The sequence below is a fragment of the Amphimedon queenslandica genome, unplaced genomic scaffold (genome assembly GCF_000090795.2).
Source record: "Amphimedon queenslandica unplaced genomic scaffold, v1.1 AMPQUscaffold_13453, whole genome shotgun sequence".
NCBI classification, from domain to species: domain Eukaryota; kingdom Metazoa; phylum Porifera; class Demospongiae; order Haplosclerida; family Niphatidae; genus Amphimedon; species Amphimedon queenslandica.
Window position 1 is genome coordinate 278945 of NW_003546311.1, and position 20412 is coordinate 299356.

General features: G+C 36.3%; 7 protein-coding genes and 1 non-coding gene across 10 annotated transcripts; 4 read left to right on the forward strand and 4 right to left on the reverse strand.

Annotated features, from left to right (window-relative positions):
• Window position 1: 1 nt before the first annotated feature.
• On the reverse strand, window positions 2-2705 carry LOC100631694 (probable 28S rRNA (cytosine-C(5))-methyltransferase). The gene is made up of 12 exons (XM_019995162.1): window positions 2670-2705; window positions 2476-2615; window positions 2238-2296; window positions 1994-2153; window positions 1831-1949; window positions 1641-1775; window positions 1478-1593; window positions 703-811; window positions 529-624; window positions 363-479; window positions 196-304; window positions 2-144 (listed from the first exon to the last, which is right to left on the reverse strand). Exons 1-12 carry the CDS (start codon window positions 2684-2686, stop codon window positions 65-67), a joined length of 1257 nt encoding a protein of 418 aa, XP_019850721.1. The 5' UTR covers window positions 2687-2705; the 3' UTR covers window positions 2-64.
• Window positions 2706-2727: 22 nt separating this feature from the next.
• LOC105312355 (shootin-1-like) lies at window positions 2728-6026 on the reverse strand. Of its 2 annotated transcripts, none has more exons than XM_019995163.1 (7): window positions 5884-6026; window positions 4649-5430; window positions 4502-4589; window positions 4263-4390; window positions 3983-4156; window positions 3667-3915; window positions 2728-3097 (listed from the first exon to the last, which is right to left on the reverse strand). In XM_019995163.1, exons 2-7 carry the CDS (start codon window positions 4730-4732, stop codon window positions 2816-2818), a joined length of 1005 nt encoding a protein of 334 aa, XP_019850722.1. In that variant the 5' UTR covers window positions 4733-5430; window positions 5884-6026; the 3' UTR covers window positions 2728-2815. The 2 variants fall into 2 exon arrangements, with proteins under 2 accessions (XP_019850722.1, XP_019850723.1); XM_019995164.1 differs by having other exon boundaries at window positions 4649-5457.
• Window positions 6027-7916: 1890 nt separating this feature from the next.
• Window positions 7917-11496, forward strand: LOC109581227 (TNFAIP3-interacting protein 1-like). Its single transcript, XM_019995165.1, has 6 exons — window positions 7917-8105; window positions 9582-9792; window positions 9847-10004; window positions 10052-10153; window positions 10521-10640; window positions 10720-11496. The coding sequence occupies exons 1-6, from the start codon at window positions 7956-7958 to the stop codon at window positions 11353-11355; spliced, it is 1377 nt and encodes a 458-aa protein (XP_019850724.1). The 5' UTR covers window positions 7917-7955; the 3' UTR covers window positions 11356-11496.
• Window positions 11497-11599: 103 nt separating this feature from the next.
• LOC105312356 (protein MLP1-like) lies at window positions 11600-14307 on the forward strand. 2 transcript variants are annotated; one of them, XM_019995166.1, is made up of 8 exons: window positions 11600-11746; window positions 11978-12034; window positions 12101-12301; window positions 12379-12495; window positions 12547-12759; window positions 13492-13578; window positions 13724-13840; window positions 13928-14307. In XM_019995166.1, exons 1-8 carry the CDS (start codon window positions 11711-11713, stop codon window positions 14105-14107), a joined length of 1008 nt encoding a protein of 335 aa, XP_019850725.1. In that variant the 5' UTR covers window positions 11600-11710; the 3' UTR covers window positions 14108-14307. The 2 variants fall into 2 exon arrangements, with proteins under 2 accessions (XP_019850725.1, XP_011403242.1); XM_011404940.2 differs by having other exon boundaries at window positions 13495-13578.
• Window positions 14308-14435: 128 nt separating this feature from the next.
• Window positions 14436-14545, reverse strand: Mir2015 (microRNA mir-2015). Its single transcript, NR_105080.1, has one exon. It is a non-coding gene; the product is annotated as a microRNA mir-2015 (primary transcript).
• Window positions 14546-15246: 701 nt separating this feature from the next.
• Window positions 15247-16267, reverse strand: LOC100636531 (uncharacterized). The gene is made up of 5 exons (XM_003385659.2): window positions 16146-16267; window positions 15840-15887; window positions 15713-15788; window positions 15621-15646; window positions 15247-15521 (listed from the first exon to the last, which is right to left on the reverse strand). Exons 1-5 carry the CDS (start codon window positions 16236-16238, stop codon window positions 15405-15407), a joined length of 360 nt encoding a protein of 119 aa, XP_003385707.1. The 5' UTR covers window positions 16239-16267; the 3' UTR covers window positions 15247-15404.
• On the forward strand, window positions 16205-17412 carry LOC100636658 (uncharacterized). The gene is made up of 7 exons (XM_003385660.3): window positions 16205-16284; window positions 16338-16541; window positions 16623-16670; window positions 16740-16818; window positions 16954-16979; window positions 17035-17141; window positions 17195-17412. The coding sequence occupies exons 1-7, from the start codon at window positions 16237-16239 to the stop codon at window positions 17298-17300; spliced, it is 618 nt and encodes a 205-aa protein (XP_003385708.2). The 5' UTR covers window positions 16205-16236; the 3' UTR covers window positions 17301-17412.
• A 73-nt stretch (window positions 17413-17485) lies between these two features.
• LOC105312357 (uncharacterized) lies at window positions 17486-19462 on the forward strand. Its single transcript, XM_011404941.2, has 5 exons — window positions 17486-17602; window positions 17647-17730; window positions 18112-18192; window positions 18243-18632; window positions 18688-19462. Exons 1-5 carry the CDS (start codon window positions 17516-17518, stop codon window positions 19420-19422), a joined length of 1377 nt encoding a protein of 458 aa, XP_011403243.1. The 5' UTR covers window positions 17486-17515; the 3' UTR covers window positions 19423-19462.
• Window positions 19463-20412: the final 950 nt, after the last annotated feature.

Sequence of the window (20412 nt, forward strand, 5' to 3'; positions counted from 1 at the left end):
CTTAATAATTTACACAATAGTTTGCTTTATGTACATTCACAATGATGTCTACAATATATTGGAGCTAATCTATTCTCTCAAATGATGCTACAAAGAATCCTTGACAAAAATCTTCTGATGGTATTACTCTAACACAGCACGACCCTACAAGAAAAAAGAACAAGTCTACTACTGAGTAGTGAGTCCTGCTGTTACCTCCCTCATATTCTGCCAGTCCTCTGTTAGTCCAATCGGGTAAGATGTGAACCAATTTGAACTGATCCTTGTGTGCACTCAATGCTTCAGACACAACTCCTTCATTTTCCTTAGACATAAAACAAAATTATATAATCAATCCCCCCATGCAATGGGGCTAGGTGTACTTCAGGATGTATTGAACATGTTGAGTAAACAACTCTCTTTACTGAGGGGAAGGACAGTGCATGCTTCAGTATCATGGACTGGAATCTTGAGAGAGATGTTAGTCTCTGAGGAGATACCTATAACACATGCACTAGGAGTAATAGAGAGGAAGGTATGGGCAAGTACTGAGCTATGTATCTCTTGTCTTCTTATGATACCAGATCCTGAGCAAGAGGGATCTACTAAGATGTACTGGACGTTAGAGTAATCTTCGGGGCATACCTATCATGAATTGTTAATAATCATGCACTACTGTGATCCACTGTGCATTGAGCAATCCTGTCATCTTTTGACACTCACTTTCAAAAAGTCCATATTACTAACTGTGACACACGTGACGTTGTATTTTCTTAGCAATGCCTTCATAGCATCACATCTTTTCTTGTCACGATCAAAAGCATGTATGGACCTACCAATGAGACAGTAAACTTTAAAATTCATAGAAAATTCAATTTTGATCGAAACCAGCTCAAACTTTCTACGCAACATAAGTACATGTATATGCATCAGAAAAAATTATAAAAATGGTGAATTCTCTCCTGGTCATTTTTGCCGAAATTTGGCTCGTGACCCTGTACTATTATATATAGTACAGGGACTTTGGCCCGATTTTTGAGTAACTTTAAAAATTTGTAAAAAATCCAATTTTGATTGGAATCAGCTCAAACTTTCTACACAACATAAGAACATGTATATGCATCAGAAAAAAATTTTAAAATGCAGGATTCTCTCCTAGTCATTTTTGGCAAATTTTGGCCAATGACCCTGTACTATAGTACAGGGACTTTGGCCTGGTTTTTGAGCAAATTTAAAAATTCATTAAAAATTTAATTTTGATCGAAATTAGCTTAAACTTTCTACGCAACATAAGTACATGTATATGCATCAGAAATAGTTATAAAAATGGTGAATTCTCTCCTAATTATTTTTGCCAAAATACCTTCTACTATAGTACAGAGCCTTCTGTCAAATTTTGAAGCAACTTGTAAAATTCATGAAAATTCCAATCTTTATCGAAATCAGCTCAAACTTTCTACGCAATATTATATAAGAATAAAGTTAATATTCTGATTACCCAGTGTTTTTCATTGCAGCTGCAATATGAGATGTCTTGCTGCCTGGAGCTGCACAAGCATCAATCACACTAGCCCCAGGAGGAGGAGAGAGAACATAACTTGCAATGCAAGAAGACTGCATGCCACAGAGAGAATAAATATATGTCAAGGAGAGTGACTCACTTTATCCTGTAGTATAATCTTACCACTAGTGTACAGACTTGTATTAGTTAATTTTACTGAGTAAGGTAACACATAAAGATCTGGAATTAGGTCATCTTTGAAGTACCAATCATTGCCTTTGTCTTTCAAAATAAACTGTATAAACACTGTCATCATAAAATTGCAATTTTATTAACTCCAAATTCAATACCTGTATATCCTTATTAAAAGGTACCTCTTTCAATCCCAGTTTTACCAGTTCATTTGTTAGCTCAACTGGTGAAGCACATTTCAATGCATTAAGTCGTACATATCGAGGCAGTTCACTAGCTATTAAGAAATAAATCACTTCATCTCAAACTACAATTTCTTACAAGTAGAATCGCTAGGAGAATCCTTTGATACTTTATTGAATATTTGACGTAATAATACACTGTGCTTTAAGACTGATCTGGTTAAAGGACCTTTAATAGTTAGCTTCTCTTGTCCAAAAAATAACTCATATAAGATAACAAGACTTAGTGACTGCGTTAACTAGTGAAAGAAGGATTGCCATAAAGATAGGCTTTTGGCTGAGCTCCTTTAGCACATAAAATATCAATTTACACTTTGTCTTACTTTTGTTGTCTTCTCCAAAAGCTTCGATTCCTTTATTACTTGAGATAATACTGTCTGTTCTATAGTGTTGGCAATATTATGGTAATTTTTAGTTTCAGCATAGACACATTTTGGGACTTTGGACATATTCAATCGAAGCTCCAAAAAACTTTCAATTAATGCTATCACAATTTTCCAATAATTTGAATTATAAATTTCGGGCCAAATACTATACAGAACATAAGGACAAGCTTCTCACTTTGAATTGTTTTCTCTGCTAAGACAAAGAGAGCTTTCTTTCTTGGCAGGCTCAAACCTTTAGTCTTGAATGCTAGACTCTTCAGTGACCCCTTTTTAGCTTCTAGCTCGTCAATAAGTCGAGCAGTATCATGATAAAGACTATATATTGCGGGATTCATGATAGGACCTTTTTAGAAATTAAATTAGACCTACCTTTCTCTCCTAGCCATCTCAACGCACGTGGGCAACCTTGCAAAAATTTGTAGGCAAATTGGAAATCATTCAAAAATTGACACAAATTTTATTGGATAAATGCAATAATATATTCTTGACAATGGTGTACATGTATTGTTGTTTTCTCAGTTGAAGCAGTCTGAAATGTGTTTACCAAATTCCTTGTCACTCAAATTCTTCAAAACTTTAGAACAGCCCGGACAAACACGCTGCTGCGATGAGAAGCTGAGAGGAGGAGGAGAAGAAGGAGGGGAAGGAGGAGGAGGGTCTCGTCCAGTCTCCATCAATCTACTAGTACCACTAGCTTTTGATCCTCTCCCTCGCTCCTCTACTCGACTAGCTAAGTGTGATGGGACAACAATCTCTGAACGTCCTTTCTTATTTTTATTAGCCTCCAAGTCTTTAATCTACAGTGGATAATATAGAATGGATAATAATCTTTAATCAACAGTGATTGAATGGATAGTAGTAATGGTATAGAAGGAATGAAAAGGAAACCTCTAGCTGTTATTACTACATGCTTTGGATTGTATGTGCTATTGATAACAGTTTTCATTTCAAATCTATACACACTAAGCAAAAGGAAGAGGCTGAGGGAGGATATTTAAAGGGGAAGAGAGAGAGAGAGAGAGAGAGAGAGAGAGAGAGAGAGAGAGAGAGAGAGAGAGACTGCTTGGCTAATATCAATAATTTGTAAGTGTACAAGCAGTCCTACCAAATCTGATGCAAGCCAAAAGCCCCCACTACCATACATGCATTAAGTTAGCATGCTCTTAATTTGGGGATGTTTACTATCAAAGAAATACAACAGAATATATACAAACCACAAGCAGAAATAATGCAAAAGTCCATGTCCCAAAGATACTATAGTCAACAAGCTCCCAAACTTATACACAACTTCATAAGAATAAACTCATTATTTTGACTAGCCAGCGTTCTTCATTATTATGGCTATACATTGTACATCTAAACTCACATAAGTTCTGAGGGCAAGCATTTCGTCCTTTAATGTTGCCACCTTATTCTCAAGACTTTGCTTTTCTGTCTCAATCTGAGCCTTCTCTCTCTCTTTTTCCTGAGTCAAACTAGCCCTCTCTGCTTTAAGGTTTTGAAGAATAGTACAAAATGATGCCTTTTCTTCTTCAAGGCTAGTTTTAGCAGACTCTAACTCGCTTTGCAACTTCCTGTTATTCTCTAACAATATAGTCATTTCCCTAATGGTAGGCTAGAGGAAAAGAAATAGAGACAGAGAGAGAGTAACGAATAAATTCAGCTCATAACAATGTTATTACCTCTTTTGTCTGTAGGTTCAGTTTCATGTTAGCAATCCTGTCATCCTTCTGAGCAATGTCATTCTTCAGTTCTTCATTCTCAGTCTTTAGTAATTCCTTTGCAGACTCTAGCTCCTTGCATTCTGCCTCAAGCTCAGATAACTCGCTAATCAATGTGTCCCTTTCATTTGTGACCTGAGGGAGGGAATATTTAAAGAGAGTAAGAATGTGCAAGAGGACAAATGTCTAAAAAAACTATTTGTACCTCAAAATTTCCCCCAACAAAATATAAAATGATTACCTCAGACATTCTTTCTTCGATGGACTCTTTCTCGCAAATTAAAAACTTGAACTCTTCTTCCCTGGCACTGCTTTCTTGCTTTAGCTGATCAAACTGCTCTTGTACCTCCGAGAGCTCCAAATCATCAACTACACAGACACACATTCACATGAAATATTCATTATTATGAGATTTAATGGTACAAAAGGGCAAAGGTTATTATACATCACAACAAATGAAAATAAATATAAATATCATACCAGTTCTGGTAGCTGGAGCACGAAGTGATTTTAATTTGGCTCTCAATTCTTCACACTCCTCTCTCCACTGGTCATTGACCTCGAGGATCTAAATAAATAATAAAAACAATGACATTTATCATAAAACCTTAGCACTGTCTACTGTACCTCTTGTATTTTGGTTTCTTTTACTTCCAACTCTTTACTTAAAAGGGTAACATTTTCATCACTCTCCTTTCTCTTATCTTTCATCTTTTCCGTTAGATGCTTAAATGAGTCTAGGAGTTTTATTAGCGAGACAGTGTGAACACTGCTACCAGACACATCACACAACTCCTCATCAAAATATTGCTTTATGCTACTGGAGGCTGCATCACAATCAAACCATGTTAGCCTTGATCTCAGAGTCTCTGACTTCTCGTAACCACTGGAAAGTTTTCTCACCAAAATATAAAGCAGTCTTGCAAAATCTTCAAACTAAAAATTATCAAATGACTTCATCCCTCTCTTTTTACTCTTACTTCATTTTTCGGTGCTTTCCTACTCCTTTTGCTTTCCCTTTCTCTCGTTCTTGGTTCTGTATCCTTTCTTGTCTCCTTATCCACCCCATTCTCAACAGGCGCTAGAGATGGGGGCAGCTTGATATCAAGTTTCTCCAAACTCGTAGTCTTTTTCTTGTTTGATTTCCCAAATTCTCTCAAAGCCTTCTTCACGTCGGCAACTTTTGCAGGACCAAGCGTGACAAGTATGTCCACTATAATCTCCTTGCCTTGATTAACTCCAATTGTACCCTCTTCCTCCAACAAGGTCACCCTGTCAATGGTGTCCGTTGATATGTAACTCTTTTCTGCAAGACATTCTGCTAGAGATATGATGCTGCTGAACGGAGCCAGAGACTCTGTGTAGACATTTCGTAGAACTTGAGCTGCAGACATTAGCCCAGCCATTAACTATAGGATGATATTATTTTAAAATGACTATATAAGGGAAAGGAGAGTGAGACGTCAAAAATTATCACAAGCTTGTAATAATGACAATGCAATGCATTATATCACATGGACTTTGACTCTTGCCCTGTAATGCTAGCACTGCTCCTTATACAATACCAATGCAGTTATCACACTGCTGTAAAGAAATGGCTTTAATAATCAAATGTATGGCCAATACTAAAAGGTAGTTAATCCATTTAGCTTTACAGAGAGGGAGAGAGAAAGAGCATTTTCCTAAATCATAGGTGTAGTACAGTTTATATTTGGAGGTAGATCTAGTTTGCTTTCAAATCATGCAAAACACTGCGGCCCAATCAATAAAAGGTTTATATCTATGTGAAACTAATTAATTGATAATAAATAACAAGCCAATCCGCTCTAACACTCGACCTCGCTACAACAGGCATAGCTTACCTCTTTATCTTGATTATAATTGTGAATTTAACCACACTGCTACTCTTTTATAAAGTCTCAACGTTCCAGGATGGCAGGATGAGTTTTAGAGCTTATTATGATTTTATCTCTGGTCGGGGGAAAAGTTTAGGGAATGACCCAATCAATCCACGCCCAAACTACTTTATAACCAGGGTCACGCTCCAATAGTTAGTATTTTCTAATTATACTATTGTAATAATTCTGGCATCATCATGAAAGTTCATTTGCTGAAGTTTATAGCTGTGAGCCCCAAAGCACACAGTGACTATTGTTTGTAACATATCATAGTTTCCTATACAAAGTAAACGATTGGACCTTTTGACTCTCAGTCCCATTCATTTCTGGGAAAGTACATTCATTATTCATGATGAGCTCAATAATGAGTGCCCAGTCTGGCTGTCTCTATGCCATGACAATTTGTATGTGACTGGCAACATGCTCTCTTTGTTAGTTTTTCATTGCAATTGCATGCAGCAAGTCCCTCTACTATAGTTGAAGCAATTACCCAATATACAACGTAATAGGGTAATATTTATACAAAATGCTATGGTACTGCTATAGCTATAAAGTCTAAAATGAAAACGAATACTTGAATTCTTATAATTAGAGTTTAGTCATTATGATATAGTCTTGTGATTACATCTGAAAATGCCCAACATGTACTTATGTACTACTTCATGAGTATATGAGTGATGCAATATCCCTTGCTGTCAAATTCTCATCATATGTCCATGGCTCAATTTACACAGAACAAGTACCCTTTCCCATTCATCATTTTTTAGTACACACACAGCTGACGTCAATAATAATCCTTGAACCTGCTAATTATACTTTGGGACTCACTCCTATTGCTTGCTAGCTTGTACACAAGTTACACAACGAGCATGTATGATGAACTGACCTTTTAGAAATTATGGTTGTTTTGATAAACTATAAGTAACTTTATGTAGCATACCTGTAATGGCATATTGAAACTACCTTTATCTTCTTCCCAATACTCATTACTGCAAGCATAATTACTGCTAAAGGCATGTTTTGCATGTATACAATGTCCACATGTTGATGCATGGATACACACTTGTTGCAGATAGAGGACATCAAATCATCAGTCGATTGGCTGCATGAGTTCATTGAGTTTCAATGTATAAAGGGAATGCAAGCTAGCAAGGTGCACATCTTGGGAATGACAAAAGGCATACTCGACATGCAAAAACTTCACCTTTGTTCTCTATTCTCAACTATCTTTGGACTACTGGTGATCCGGCATAAATTGAATGCTGTCTTTTTAACTCTTAAAAATAACAAAAACATCCTAATTAAGATTCATTATCCTATTATGAAAAATGGGTTTGCATATACTTAACATGATGGGGGGATTCTATCAATGAAATAATAGGGCATTTGCAGTGAAATAACCAGAACGATTTGGAATAGCTATGGGTTTTGATATCATTGGCTGAGAGGGACTGCTATGCTATTGATATCACCGCTGTCTGGACTATGTAATGCATTATAATAAATCGAAGTGTATGCATTGAATTCAGTTCACAAGAATCACAACTGAACTGTGAATGCAATAGACTCTGTACTTATAATGTAAATATAGTAGCATGATGTAGGCAATGCATGGATTGCCTAAGGTAACACATATTGCATAATAATAACACATACAGGTGATACCTAATTAGTGTAGTTATGCTTGTATAGTCCTACTCCTATTCCCAGTAATGATGCACCTTTATCTAATAATGTGTATAGAAGTCGGCTTACAGCAGAACTATTATGAGCTCAGTGTGCACTGTGCAGAAGGTCGATTAAAATTATCATTCCTCAATACATTAAGGGACTTGTACTGCATGACATAGCATTGTTTTTACACTAATGAGTGCTGCTGATGTGTAGCAGAATAGTCAGTGATTTAATGATTTTATCATTTTAGGGGCACCCCCAAAGGTCACGAATAGCGGAAATGATTATGAAGTTATAAACGAACCGCCCATAAAAAGCACGCCATTCTTGTACAACAAGTTTCAACAAGACTTCTATCTTTCATGGCAGACTACGAAAGTATAACTGACGTGACTGGAAACATGTCAACAGAGGGCCCGACAACTTTGTGTGACAAGAATCTTCAAGAGGCCGTGGAGGCTCTGGCAGAAAGAGAAGGTGAAGTTGCCAAACTCCATCAGCAAATCAAAGAAGTAAGATAATATATATATAATAATTATTATTCAGTTAGTGATTCGGTGGGCAATAAAAGTAGTTTTGATGACTTTCTTTTGTACCTTCAATTTAAGAGCTTTAGAAAAAGATGCATTCCATTTGATATTCTAATTTACAAGTTTGACTAGAGGCATGCTATTCCTGGGTGGGTATTGTTTACTTGTAACTTCTATTGCTCCTTACAAGCTTCAGTGCATCTTGTTTCATAGCATTACTTGCATTACTTGCATTACTTGCAAGCTGTTATTATTTGACATGATAACGAGCCTACCACCAGTAGATCCTGCACATACTAACTTAATTGTCCCCTTACATACAATCACTTGCAAATGTAAACATTCTATTTCATTCTTTGCCAGCACTTTCAGTCTCTTTTTATTCCCACTTTACAAACAGTTATTGCTGTGTCTCTTCCTTAAATGAATATTATTTTCTTTACACTTGCATCTCGTCAGAATTTACTACTATACAATGTGCAATTAATCTCCAATATAAACAAGACCATTGCAATGAACATTGAGTGAGAACCAGAGTGACCAGTCCTAATAAAATAGTTTGCAAACTTACCTCCAAAAACAAATAAATATAGTTGCCTATAGCATCAAATATGGCTTGGTTCATTTGTATAAAACTGTCAAGGGACTTTGTGGTGATATTATGTAATCGTGTAAGCATGTACTAAAACATAATGATGGTCCAACAATTCCTCTCAAGTATGGTATCTTGGCTAATTGGCTTCACTACTAATTTTGACATTTAACTCGTGTACATGCACGCGACCATACTAGGATGGAGTCAGCAAGGCTTGAGCTCCAGATTGGCTCATGACATCGTGCTAACAGAAGGAAAGAGGGCCACACTGTAGAGTTGTACCCGAATGAAATCACTACCTCTTGAGGTGACTTGGTAATAAAGATTAGGATGATATCATACAGCCCAGACAACACAAGCCCATAAATAGATAAAATAGAGGGGAAAGGGTCATAACTGGATTGCTTAATGGAAATCCTGTTTACATAATGACCTGGTACATGTGACTAGTAAATGTTCATGTGCATGTGAATGTAGTGCATGCTTTTGTCACATGAATATAGTACAAGTCATTCTTTAGTACATGTACAGGCATATTGTTTACAGTTGGCACTCTAAGTCTGTAGTTTTTCATTACCATTTAAAGAAAAGGTTCACTTTTATGATAATTTCATGTTGTATCACATGAGTCCGGTAAACAGAGTGTCGGAGGGCATACTGAATCCTGCTGAGTCTAATAATGTTAGTTTACTGTGTCGGCATAACATCATCATAAATATAATAACAGAGCCACCATATTGAAAGTTTTCTATTCATAGCTAGGCTATAATCGTATTTATAAGCCTGCTCAGCATTTAAAGGTTTAGTCCCCTGTTCTATTTGTAAACTCGATCGGATGTTGAGATCTGCTGTTCTATTTTTAGATACTGCTCATCAACCACAAGTGGGACGAGGAGTATAATGATTTGAAGAGACTCTATGAGTCTTGCATCAAGGAACAGGGCCAGTCCTCTTCTGCCTCACAGAAAAAAGACAAGACAATGGCCGAGGGTCTTGAAAGAGGGAAAGAAGAGCTGATTGAGCAGCTTGAGCACTTAAAATTAGAGAAGGAGAAAATTGAGAGAAAATATTCAGGTATACCAGTAGTAGTGGGATTATCTAAAGCAAATGTAATTATCGTGTTTTTAGATCTTAAGTTTAAGTATGATCATATGAAATCTCAGCGGAATGATTTACTGAAGACACAGGCTAAAGCTCTTTCAGTAGCTCCTCCTCCGTCTTCTGCTAGAGTGGCTCAGATGAAAGAGGAAATTGATCTATTGAAGAGTCAAGTTCAAGCATTCAAAGTATTTTCAAAAAAAATAATAAAAATGATGTTAATATATATTATTAGGAAGACTATGAAGCTGAAAAAAGAGATAGGGAGAGACTGGCTAGTGAGAAAGAGACAGAAAGGCTTCGATATGAAGCTGAAATAGTCTCCATGAAAATACAGGTATTGTTGAATCCTATTTATTGTATTATGTATTGCAGTACGTGTGAGCTTGCTTTAGTATAGTGCACATGCAGCTTTTTGCTTTGTCCTAATATAGACCGTCCACTTTTGCTTTGATAAGAGAGAATGCATTGAATTGCCAGCGGAAGTGATCTAATGAAAAGAATGTATTGTTATTAGTACAATGTACATAATTGGCAAAATGCACTGTCTCCTACTCATTCTCTTATGTCACGTACAACGTCACGCATACATTCACTGGCATTTGTTTGGATTGGCTACATTGCATTTTTCTCACTCCCTTTTCTCTTCCACTCCTGCTGTTTCTATTCTTTTATCTCTAATCTCTCTCTCTCTTTGTATTTAGTTGGATCGATCCACTAGCGAACTGGTACATTATAAAAATGAAGCCAAGAGACTAGGCCAGCAGTTGAGGCTAAAGCAGCAACGAGAAGAGGAACAATTTCGAAGACATTTAGAAAGCCAGGTACGACTGCAATGAAATTTATGTTTATTCTCTGTCATTTTGATGATTTAAAATTATTTAATAATTGCATTAATAATAGGGCTACTCGGCTCGTAAGACTCTACCTCCCCTTGACCCGTTTGTTGAGAAAGACGTCTACCCTTTATACTATTCGCAAAGCACTCCCTCCATTCCACCATCATCCCTTCCCTCTCCCACATCTGCCACGCCTCCAACAAGACGTCTCTCGCTTGGCTACCAGACCCACATGAGCGAGGTGACACGCCCACTTTACGAAGGGGAGCCTCAAACAAGGAGGAGGAGCATACCATTTTATAACCACGCCTATCAAAAAAACCCGTCAAATACCAGCAATAACTATCACACGCAAGTACCAGAGGATCATCCCCCACGGAGTGTATCGCCTCAGATTCATCGAGTTGGTCATTTGAGGCTTTACAGTCGTGAGAGTGATCCTAACATGGCTGACGTTAGCGGTGGTGAGACTGAAGCTCCTTCACTTCTCTCTCCTTGTAATGATTTGAACACTTCGTATGAGCAAGCTGTGCAAAGGAGGGTCGAGTTAGACTTGAAGTCCTCTTCTCTCTCTAGGGGGAACGTTAATAATCACGGGTCTTTCCTCAGTAATGGTGGGCTGGGAAGTGAGGAAAATGTTTCTGTCTCTTCAGATTTCAATGCAAAAGAATCAGCTTCTCATCACTCGTCGTCTATATAAAGTTTAATCAATATTACTATAGTTATCTCTATTATTTATTCTTATTTACTTGTTTATCCCTTGTGTTCTTGATTATGAATATTTATAATGCTTATGTATTTGTGTTTTGAGCATTTAAAATGATATGGCATTTTCCATTAATTATGTTATGTGTAGGTGGTTTGAACTTGAGCTACAATTGTCAAATTTATCATTATCAAATTTACCTCAATAACCATTAAATTGATAACTAGTCACGCCTATCAAGGAGGCGTGTACTTGTAACTTTTCGCTGACTGCACCTCATTGACAGATTCTTTTCAGATAAAGCCATCTCGAGCTATTTAGATTCTGTCTGCTCCTCTTGCTTTTTGCAATGGCAAAGCAACCTGGACTAGCAGGAAGACACGATGTAAGAATTATTGTTTTCATGTACAGTAAAGGCCCCGTTATATATATTGTGAGAGGATATGTCTATATATATATACATGTATATCTAATCATTCTAACACACTGAAAATAACTGTATAATACCCATATGAACAAAGTGAGAGGGGGAATTCCCAGGGAAAACCCATTCTGATACATGCAACATGTGTCATGTTGTGGTAATGGTGACTACGTGTGACACTCTCTTATGTAGGCTGACATCAACGAGCTAAGGTACCAGTTAGAGGATAAAGACTCCGAAATTACTAGGGTAAACTTTAGTACCGCATAATATTTTTATTATAATTATTTCTTTTTTTCAAATTCTCTCGTAAAGCTCAAGAGTACTCTAAGTAGTACTAATAATGAACTAGAGCATACTAGGAAGCAGCTAATGGACAAGAAAGCCCAGTACAATATGATGGAGGAGAATATGACAGATCTTAAAGCCGATGTTGGTAAATGGAAATCACTAGCTAATAGAAAGGGTTCCACCGGTGGTGGTGGGAGTGACTATGATCCTAACATGATAAATCAAGTAAGTGACCATATGCACATTATTGATACTATAGAAGTGCAACTTATTATTAGTTTTATTGATTTTGTTTTATACAGTTGGAAAGGACTATAGAGAATCTACAGACTGAATTGGCTCACACTAAAAAGCGTCTTTACGACACAGAGATGGCACTTCAAAGAGAGAAGGAAGAAAACTCAAGGAGAGAAAGAAGAGTGAGACCTCTCTTCATATCATGTCTTACCTTCTTTCTTATCTCTTCATAGCCATCTGGACCAGTGGCAATGCCCAGCACTGATCACTATCGTGTACAGATAAAGCATGCTCAAGATGAGAACAGTAGACTGACTGATCAGTTGCTGGATCTGAGAGATGAGATGGAGAGTCTGAGGGTCACTAACTCTGAGCTTAATTATAAACTACAGGAGGGAGGAGGAAGAGGAGGCCATTATTCTTCGGCTGCTGGCATAAATGATGAGGTAAGCTGTAACCATTGGCAGCATCATGTAATAAAGGGGCCAAATGCATCAACTGTATTCCATTTTATGCTCTGTCCACTGTATTATGTTATCAAAAGGACACCATGAACTACAGTAGTACAGGGTGTTTTACCAAAATTACTCCAACAGGAATTTTCCCTTTTATAATTTTTTTTCTGATGCGTATACATGTACTTATGTTGCGTATAAATTTTGATCAGATTCCAGTCAAAATTGGATTTTTACGAATTTTTAAAATTGCTCAAAAATCAGGCCAAAGCCCCTGTACATAGTCCCAGGCCAAATTTTAGCAAAAATGACTAGGAGAGGATTCTTCATTTATATATTTTTTACTGATACGTATACATGTACTTATGTTGTGTAGAAAGTTTGAGCTGATTCCGATCAAAATTAGATTTTTTACAAATTTTTAAAAATTCTCAAAAATTAGGCCAAAGTCCCTGTACTATAGTACATGGTCTCAGGCCAAATTTTGGCAAAAATGACTAGGAAAGAATTCTCCATTTTTATAATTTTTTCTGATACATATACATGTACTTATGTTACGTAGAAAGTTTGAGCTGGTTCGGATTGAAACTGGATTTTTTACAAATTTTAAAATTTCTCAAAAATGTTATACAGGGTATTTATTATTCAAAAATTGCTCTGAGAGAACCCTCTTCATTCATTAAGTTTTTACGATTGTAATGTATTGCACTCATTTCTCTCTAACAGATACATTACCTGAAGAAAGAGATTGAACGTTTGGCACGTGAGAATCAATCGCTATCAGATACCAACATGGCGATACATCAACAAGTAAAGACAATTAAGAGATATTGTATGAAGCATATTGTATTCCTTTTGTTCTCTCATTGAATTGCAATACAAGTATTGAATAGCACCAGCAGCATGCGTCCCCATAAGAATAACAATGATAATCATACTAATATAATATTGACAGGCTGTCATATATGAGGACGACTTTAAGAGAGAACGGCAAGAGAGAGAAGAGGCTAACAGTCGTTTCAAAAAGGCACAAGAAGAAATACAACAACTTAGAAGAAACTTGGATGAAGCAGTATGTTGCCTTTACTAAAATAAATATACAATATATACAATATACTAACACAATTAATTTTGATTTTATGCTCTTTTCTTTATAAAGAGGCGTGGTAGGGGGAGCTTTGGTGGTGAGGAATATCCTGATGAGCCCCTCAACCAGTCCCAATACTCTCAAAGTCATGCACCCTATCACCGCACTTCAGAGTCTGAGAGGACTCCTAACAGAGGCTACACTGGCTATAAGAGCCCACAGCAGGATGAACATGGAAGGGATTATTACTAGGAGTATCACTGAGCTACTACTCATGCATGCACATAACGTGAACCATCACTGAGTTTAGTTATTATTATTATTGCTATTACTATTAGCATTATCATTTTATTATGTCTCTTGCTTTTTCTTTATGATTATTATTATTGTTGTTATTGTGTTCTGTCTTGTTATTTTAGTAGCCATGACAAATAATTATTATTTGCATAGCACATTTTGTTGCAAGTACAGGCACTTAAGGGCAGTGAGAGCAGTGTTTTGCTAAGCCTGTGTAATGCAGTAAAGTTTTACTTCTGATGTAAAGAATGAATCTCTGGATCTGCTGCCTGTAGCTCTTTGTCATCATCTCACTAGTTTTGTCATGCATGATGGAGAGGTGAGCTCATGGAGACAGTAAAGCTACTCCTTAAAGTCTCTCCCCTCCACAATACATGACAATACATCATGAGAAACTGAAACATCCTCTTTTGATATCGTCAGTTTGGTAGCATGAGAAATCCAACAAAGTACTTCACTGCAAACTCTTGACTTCACTGCAAACTCTTGCTGCTCCTCCTTTTCTGTCACTCCTTGGAAAGTATAACTGAATGCTCGCTCGGTTTGTGATGCTTCTTGCTTTATACCTGATGGACTAGGTCCTAATGAATGCATGTCACATTGTTATACCTCAATGACAATGCTGTGTTTGCAGCTTGTTTCTCCCTGTGTCCCGATCTCTTGAATCCTTTCTCAAATACAGGACAAGCTTCGAAACCACCAGTATTGTTCGATTTCATTAGGTACAATGTGACAACAGGAGTCTCTGTCCTCCTTGCAAAAGTTGAAGTCCCCAATAGTGCACATCATCAATGAAGGACACATTGTCTTTTATCAATGCTTTGATATCCTCACTTCTATTGAGAAATTCATCATATATACACCTTCTCAGCTGCAATGTTTGCTTGCAGCATTCCCATTGTACTCAATAGACTATAGTGTGCATTGATCTATTCAGGTGGCATGCTTTTTTTTCTATTGTAGATTCACTAAGAACAACTGGAGGCAACTATAGGCCATTGTATCAATGGATAATGCAAGTATGTATGTCAAGCCAGTTTTAAAAGTAGCTTTCTGGTTTTAATTTTTTTTGTAGTAATTGCTTCATAGAAAAATTAATCTTCATAAATAGCAGCATGAAAATTTTCTCTTTATTAAAAAACATAAAATATTCAATAATAATAATAATAATAATAATAATAATAAATCTCATAACACAATGTTGTAACTTTTAAACACTCATAATATGAGACAAAGACGAATCCTGCCGTTCTCAAGTTGTCGTGACAACAATAATAGTACAAATGGACTCTACAAAAATGAAAGTAGCCACAACAAAAATGGTCCATACATAGGCCCTAGGCATCTTCTCCTTGTATACAAAGTAAACCTAAAAGAGAGAGAGGGAGCGAGAAAGGACAAAGAAAAGGGGAACAAAGAACAAACAGCATTTTTATTAACAATATTAATGCATGTCCATGCTGCTCACCAGAAAAAATTCAACTTGTGAGAAAGCTACGATAATAACAACAAAAGCAAAATAAATAAATAAAAATTATTACTGTATGCCTTTTCACGTACCAAGTAAGCTAACGAGTAATAGAGAGAACAAAGTATTAGCCGTGGCAGTCTTCACAACTACAACTATAACAGCAACCTGTCAATGGATTAATATATAAAATAATTATCATACAAAACGTCTACTCACTAAGAGGGAGATGACTACACTGACGAGTGTAGCAATGACAATGTATCTCTGTATTTAAGAAAAAGATCAAAGGTAGAGAGGGAGGGGATGGTAAAAAACAGATGGTAAAGATCAAAGAGATTTATTAATGAAATTTCTATTATGCCATAATGCAATTACATTTAGTGTAGATCTACACGAGCATATATATGTATAATGGTATATGGAATCAATAAACAAAGGAAGGAGACATAGTCACGTGACCTTCGGTAGTTTACAAAAGGCTCAAATACATATTTAGACAAATAAAACATGGCGAGTACCAACCATCGCAGGTGTACTACTTCTGTCATAGTAAACTGGAGGAGGCTTGTCGCCCGATTCATCTTTTGGATGAAGAAACGGGGCATCGTCAGACATGGTTGATTTTAAACTCCGTAAACTCACTAAATTGGCAATATTTTCAGTAAACTAAAGCAACATCTTCCGTATTTCTAACCGTTTATTTTTATTTCGTAGAAGCCACTCCCAAAAATGGCAGGTAAAAGCAAACCTTATTCAGCTCCTGGTTATGGCACAAGCAGTGCTCCCTCTTCGTACAGCAATGGAAAGAAAGGGAGTGAAAGTTCTAAAGGTTCTGATGATATTTACAACTACTCTAGTGGCAGGTCTGAGGCAGGGCCAATTTATGGAGGAGTAACATTCTTTAAGACTTTTAGTGGGGTGAGCCTCCTCAAGTGATATTTAATGGCTAATTGATGCATTTTATATAATTGTTTTATGTAATTATTCCTTTTCTCTCAGCGTATTGTCTTGGGAATTCTTGTAGCTATTCTAATTATAATGTTCTTGGTGAGTTCAGCTTATGACGTCAATTGAGTTACTATTTTGTCTCACCTTTATGTGTGTCATACCTGCTAGGTCTCTTTCTCACTCTGTGTTTATGGAGCCGTCAAGTATAAGACAGCGAGATACTTTGCACTTATCATAAACATCATTTGTGAGTGATAGCTCTGTATGACACAACTATGATTTGATTTTCCATATTTTTTTCACTCTCTTCCCCCTCCTCTCAATATTAATTTCTACTACTTTTATATCATTTCTTCTCTCTATTCATTCCTTTTTGATACAGTGAGTACATTAGTAACTGTTGCACTGGTTAGTAATAGCAACAGCCACCTAACAGATACATAATATTTATTTTATTTTTTAGATGTTTTGGTCCTACAGAGGTGTATTGGCACCGGCAATGGTCTGGTATATATTTGTTCAATGCGCTTTCCTCTTTTTTCAATACGTAACTACTGACATATTTGCCTTGTGAGCTAATACATTGTATCTCTATACCTCTTACTGTACTGTATTGTATGTAGGTATGAGCAGCAAGGTGTAGTCCCAACTTCCATTACTCCTTTTGAGCCTGGCTATAACTGCACTAATGTCTCGCTTCCCCATACTCCTGATCCTCGTTGTTTGTAGTCTTGCAAGACTACGTTGTACGTGAATTTGGAGAATGAAGAGTATTATAACTTTATTTTATAATTTTTGTGGTTTGTTTTAAAATTTATACTATAATGGCTGTTAAAAATAATGTTATATACTATAAATGGCTGTTTTGTAAAGATGGGCGTAAAGATGGGCGTGGCTGTACTAAAATTATTGAATTTTTAATCACCTACCAACAATTGGCAACAATGAAGAAGGTTGTAGTTGTGGGCGCGATACTGGCTGTCTCTTTATTACTTTTTTATCTGGTCTTTATAACATTGAATGGTAAAAAGGTGAGCATATATTTGCTCTAAGCCACACCCTGTCTGTTTGGTAGGAACCTGAGGGTAGTCTAGTTCGAGGTCAAGTTGACATTGCTCAAGCCTCTGTTCAACCAGGAGCTCGACCAGGAGTACACAAAGTATGTATTTATGATCCTCATTCTGTTCAATCATTTATTTAAATGTAATATGATGTGCAAGGAGGATAGTGTATAAAGTAAAATAATATTCTAATTGAAATATAATACTGGAGGGCCAGAAAATTTGTTGGCAAAAACTTTGATGGTTTGCATCAAAATTGCTTTGGCAAATTACTATCTTTTCTTTTCTTCTTTAAGACAGCATTGACGGTTATAATATTAGCAGTTTTATTCTGAGTACGGTATATTGTTTATATTGATGTCATGATGATGACTTTCAGTAAACATTAATTTTAGAGAGCATTATGTTTATAATCATAGAAGGAAGAGCAGTTTATGTAATAATGTATAAACTTTACAGTGATTTAATCATTCTTTTAGAAGGAGCCAGTTCACACAAAATTTTATCATCCAGCGAAACCAGAAGAGCTATGGGAATCAATGGATGAAAAGAGATTAGTGGTAAGTTGTGAGTCATAAAGTGATGAAAGTTACCGTATCCATAATTTTAGGTGAGGAGACTTGCTTATTATGACACTCGCATTGACGACCATCCAGCAATAATGTTCAATGCAATGTATGATTTACGTCATGCTGAGAAACCTAATGTCTTTGTTGAGTTAAGGTACTCGGATAAACCGACAAAGTGTCTTCAGTTAGAGTACAAGTCACAGAGTGGCTCTCTGAGTGACGCAATGCAGGAGTTTTACGTGTATTTCCTCTTGTGGACCAAAGATCCAGTCAAAGAGAGACCAGAGACTGTTGCTCTTACTCTTGATAAAGATTGCGGCAAAGATAAACTGTCGAGTAGCATCAGTGTACAGGGTCTAGTCCCAGGACCCAATGCTGTGAAGTATGCAGTCTGTCTCCACAAGGCACTTTTTGGGATATCTGATCCACAGGTAAGTAATTATGATGCATTAAATATTATTATTATTAATTTTACTTCATTTACAGGTAGTTGTGGACTGGGTTGAGATAAATAGAGAACTTGGTGCTGAATTATTAATGTTGTACTACCAAGATGTGCCAGAGATCATGTATACCATACTTCAACCATACATTGAGACTGGCCTGTTGGAAGTTATTGATTGGAGTCTCAAGGAACCAAGTATTCCGAAGATGCATACTCTTGACAATGGGATGTCAGCTGTCATCAATGAATGCATATACAGGAGCATGAACAGAGTCAAATACTTATCACTGACTGATATAGATGAATTCATTGTACCAGAGTCTAAATTTGAAAAGGTTGGAGACATGATGGAGTATCTTGAAGAAAAAACAAAGTCAAAACCAGTCTCAGCTTACAGGTTTCATAATACGTATTACTTTGAAGACCCAGTATCAGTACCTCAAGTTAAAGACGTGTCTTTTTGTCCTAAAATGAAGCTACCTCGCTACTTCAGACGAACACAAAGAGCTACACATGCAGAGAAATATGGATCAGACAAACTAGTGGTCAAGACAAGAGCAGTTAACGTGGTTCAAGTTCACTTTGTTGTAGATAAACAAAAAGAATATGAAGCAGAATATGAAGTACCTAATGACATTGGTAGGAGCAATCACTATAGGTGGCCTTATAGAATGGCTGATTTTACTCCTCATGAATACAGTGATATAATGGGGAGATATGCTGGTACTGTAATACCTAGAATAAAATCTGTTATGTGCAAATCTGATAAAAATTAATATTATTATTATTGTAATTATTAGTTTTATTTATTTATTATTATTATTATTATTATTATTATTATTATTATTATTATTATTATTATTATTATTATTATTATTATTATTAGGAAAGAAGTAAAACAAAACAAACCAAAAAAATTAGCATTATTATTATTATTAATTAATTTATTATTATTAATTCACTAATAAACACCGACAAAAACAAAACAATAACAATGACAAAACACTAATAATTATTATCATTAGATATATTATTATTAAGTTAATTTATTGGGGCGAGCATGAGCGAGACCCACACTAATCTGTCTAGGTCTATTTGCGTTACGTCTTGTTTATGAACGGAAGAATACGAAAATTAAATTAGTATACTATTATTGATAAATTTGGACCACGTGGGCAAAATTAACTTAGAGGGTGTGCTCAAAAAGAGCAAGATGGCGGAAATTTTAACGGGACAAACTCAGATTGAGTTTCTAACAGTTAGATAAGAGAGAGGGGCTGTCTAAAGCATCTCTAAAGGCTGAAGAACTTAAAAGCAGTTTGATCTAAGACTCCTCTAGATTAGTCTTCTCATTAAAAGAATTAAAATTGTGAGAGAAGCTTGATTAGAAGTTTAGCTTGTCACATTTTCTCAAAGTATTAGGACAGTTCATCCTTGTCACTTTTACTAGGTCATTTTGGTCAGTGGTGTTAAATAGTGGGTTTGCTCTGTTCTAGCCTGGCCAGGGGCGTAGCTGGACCTTGGGTGACGGTAGGGCAAGGAAACAAAATGGCGCGCAAAGCGCGCCGCGATTTTGGCCACACCCTTTTTACGTAACAAAATGGAGGCATTTTCCTGCAAGCTGAGCAAAATCAGAGTGAAATTATCATTGTATATAGCTTTAAAAGAGCTGTGGTTATCAGCCATCCCCTTTTGTTATTGTAAGAACAATGAATATAACCTTTTGAGTTATGAATATAATTATAAGGCCACTTTGATGGTAGGGC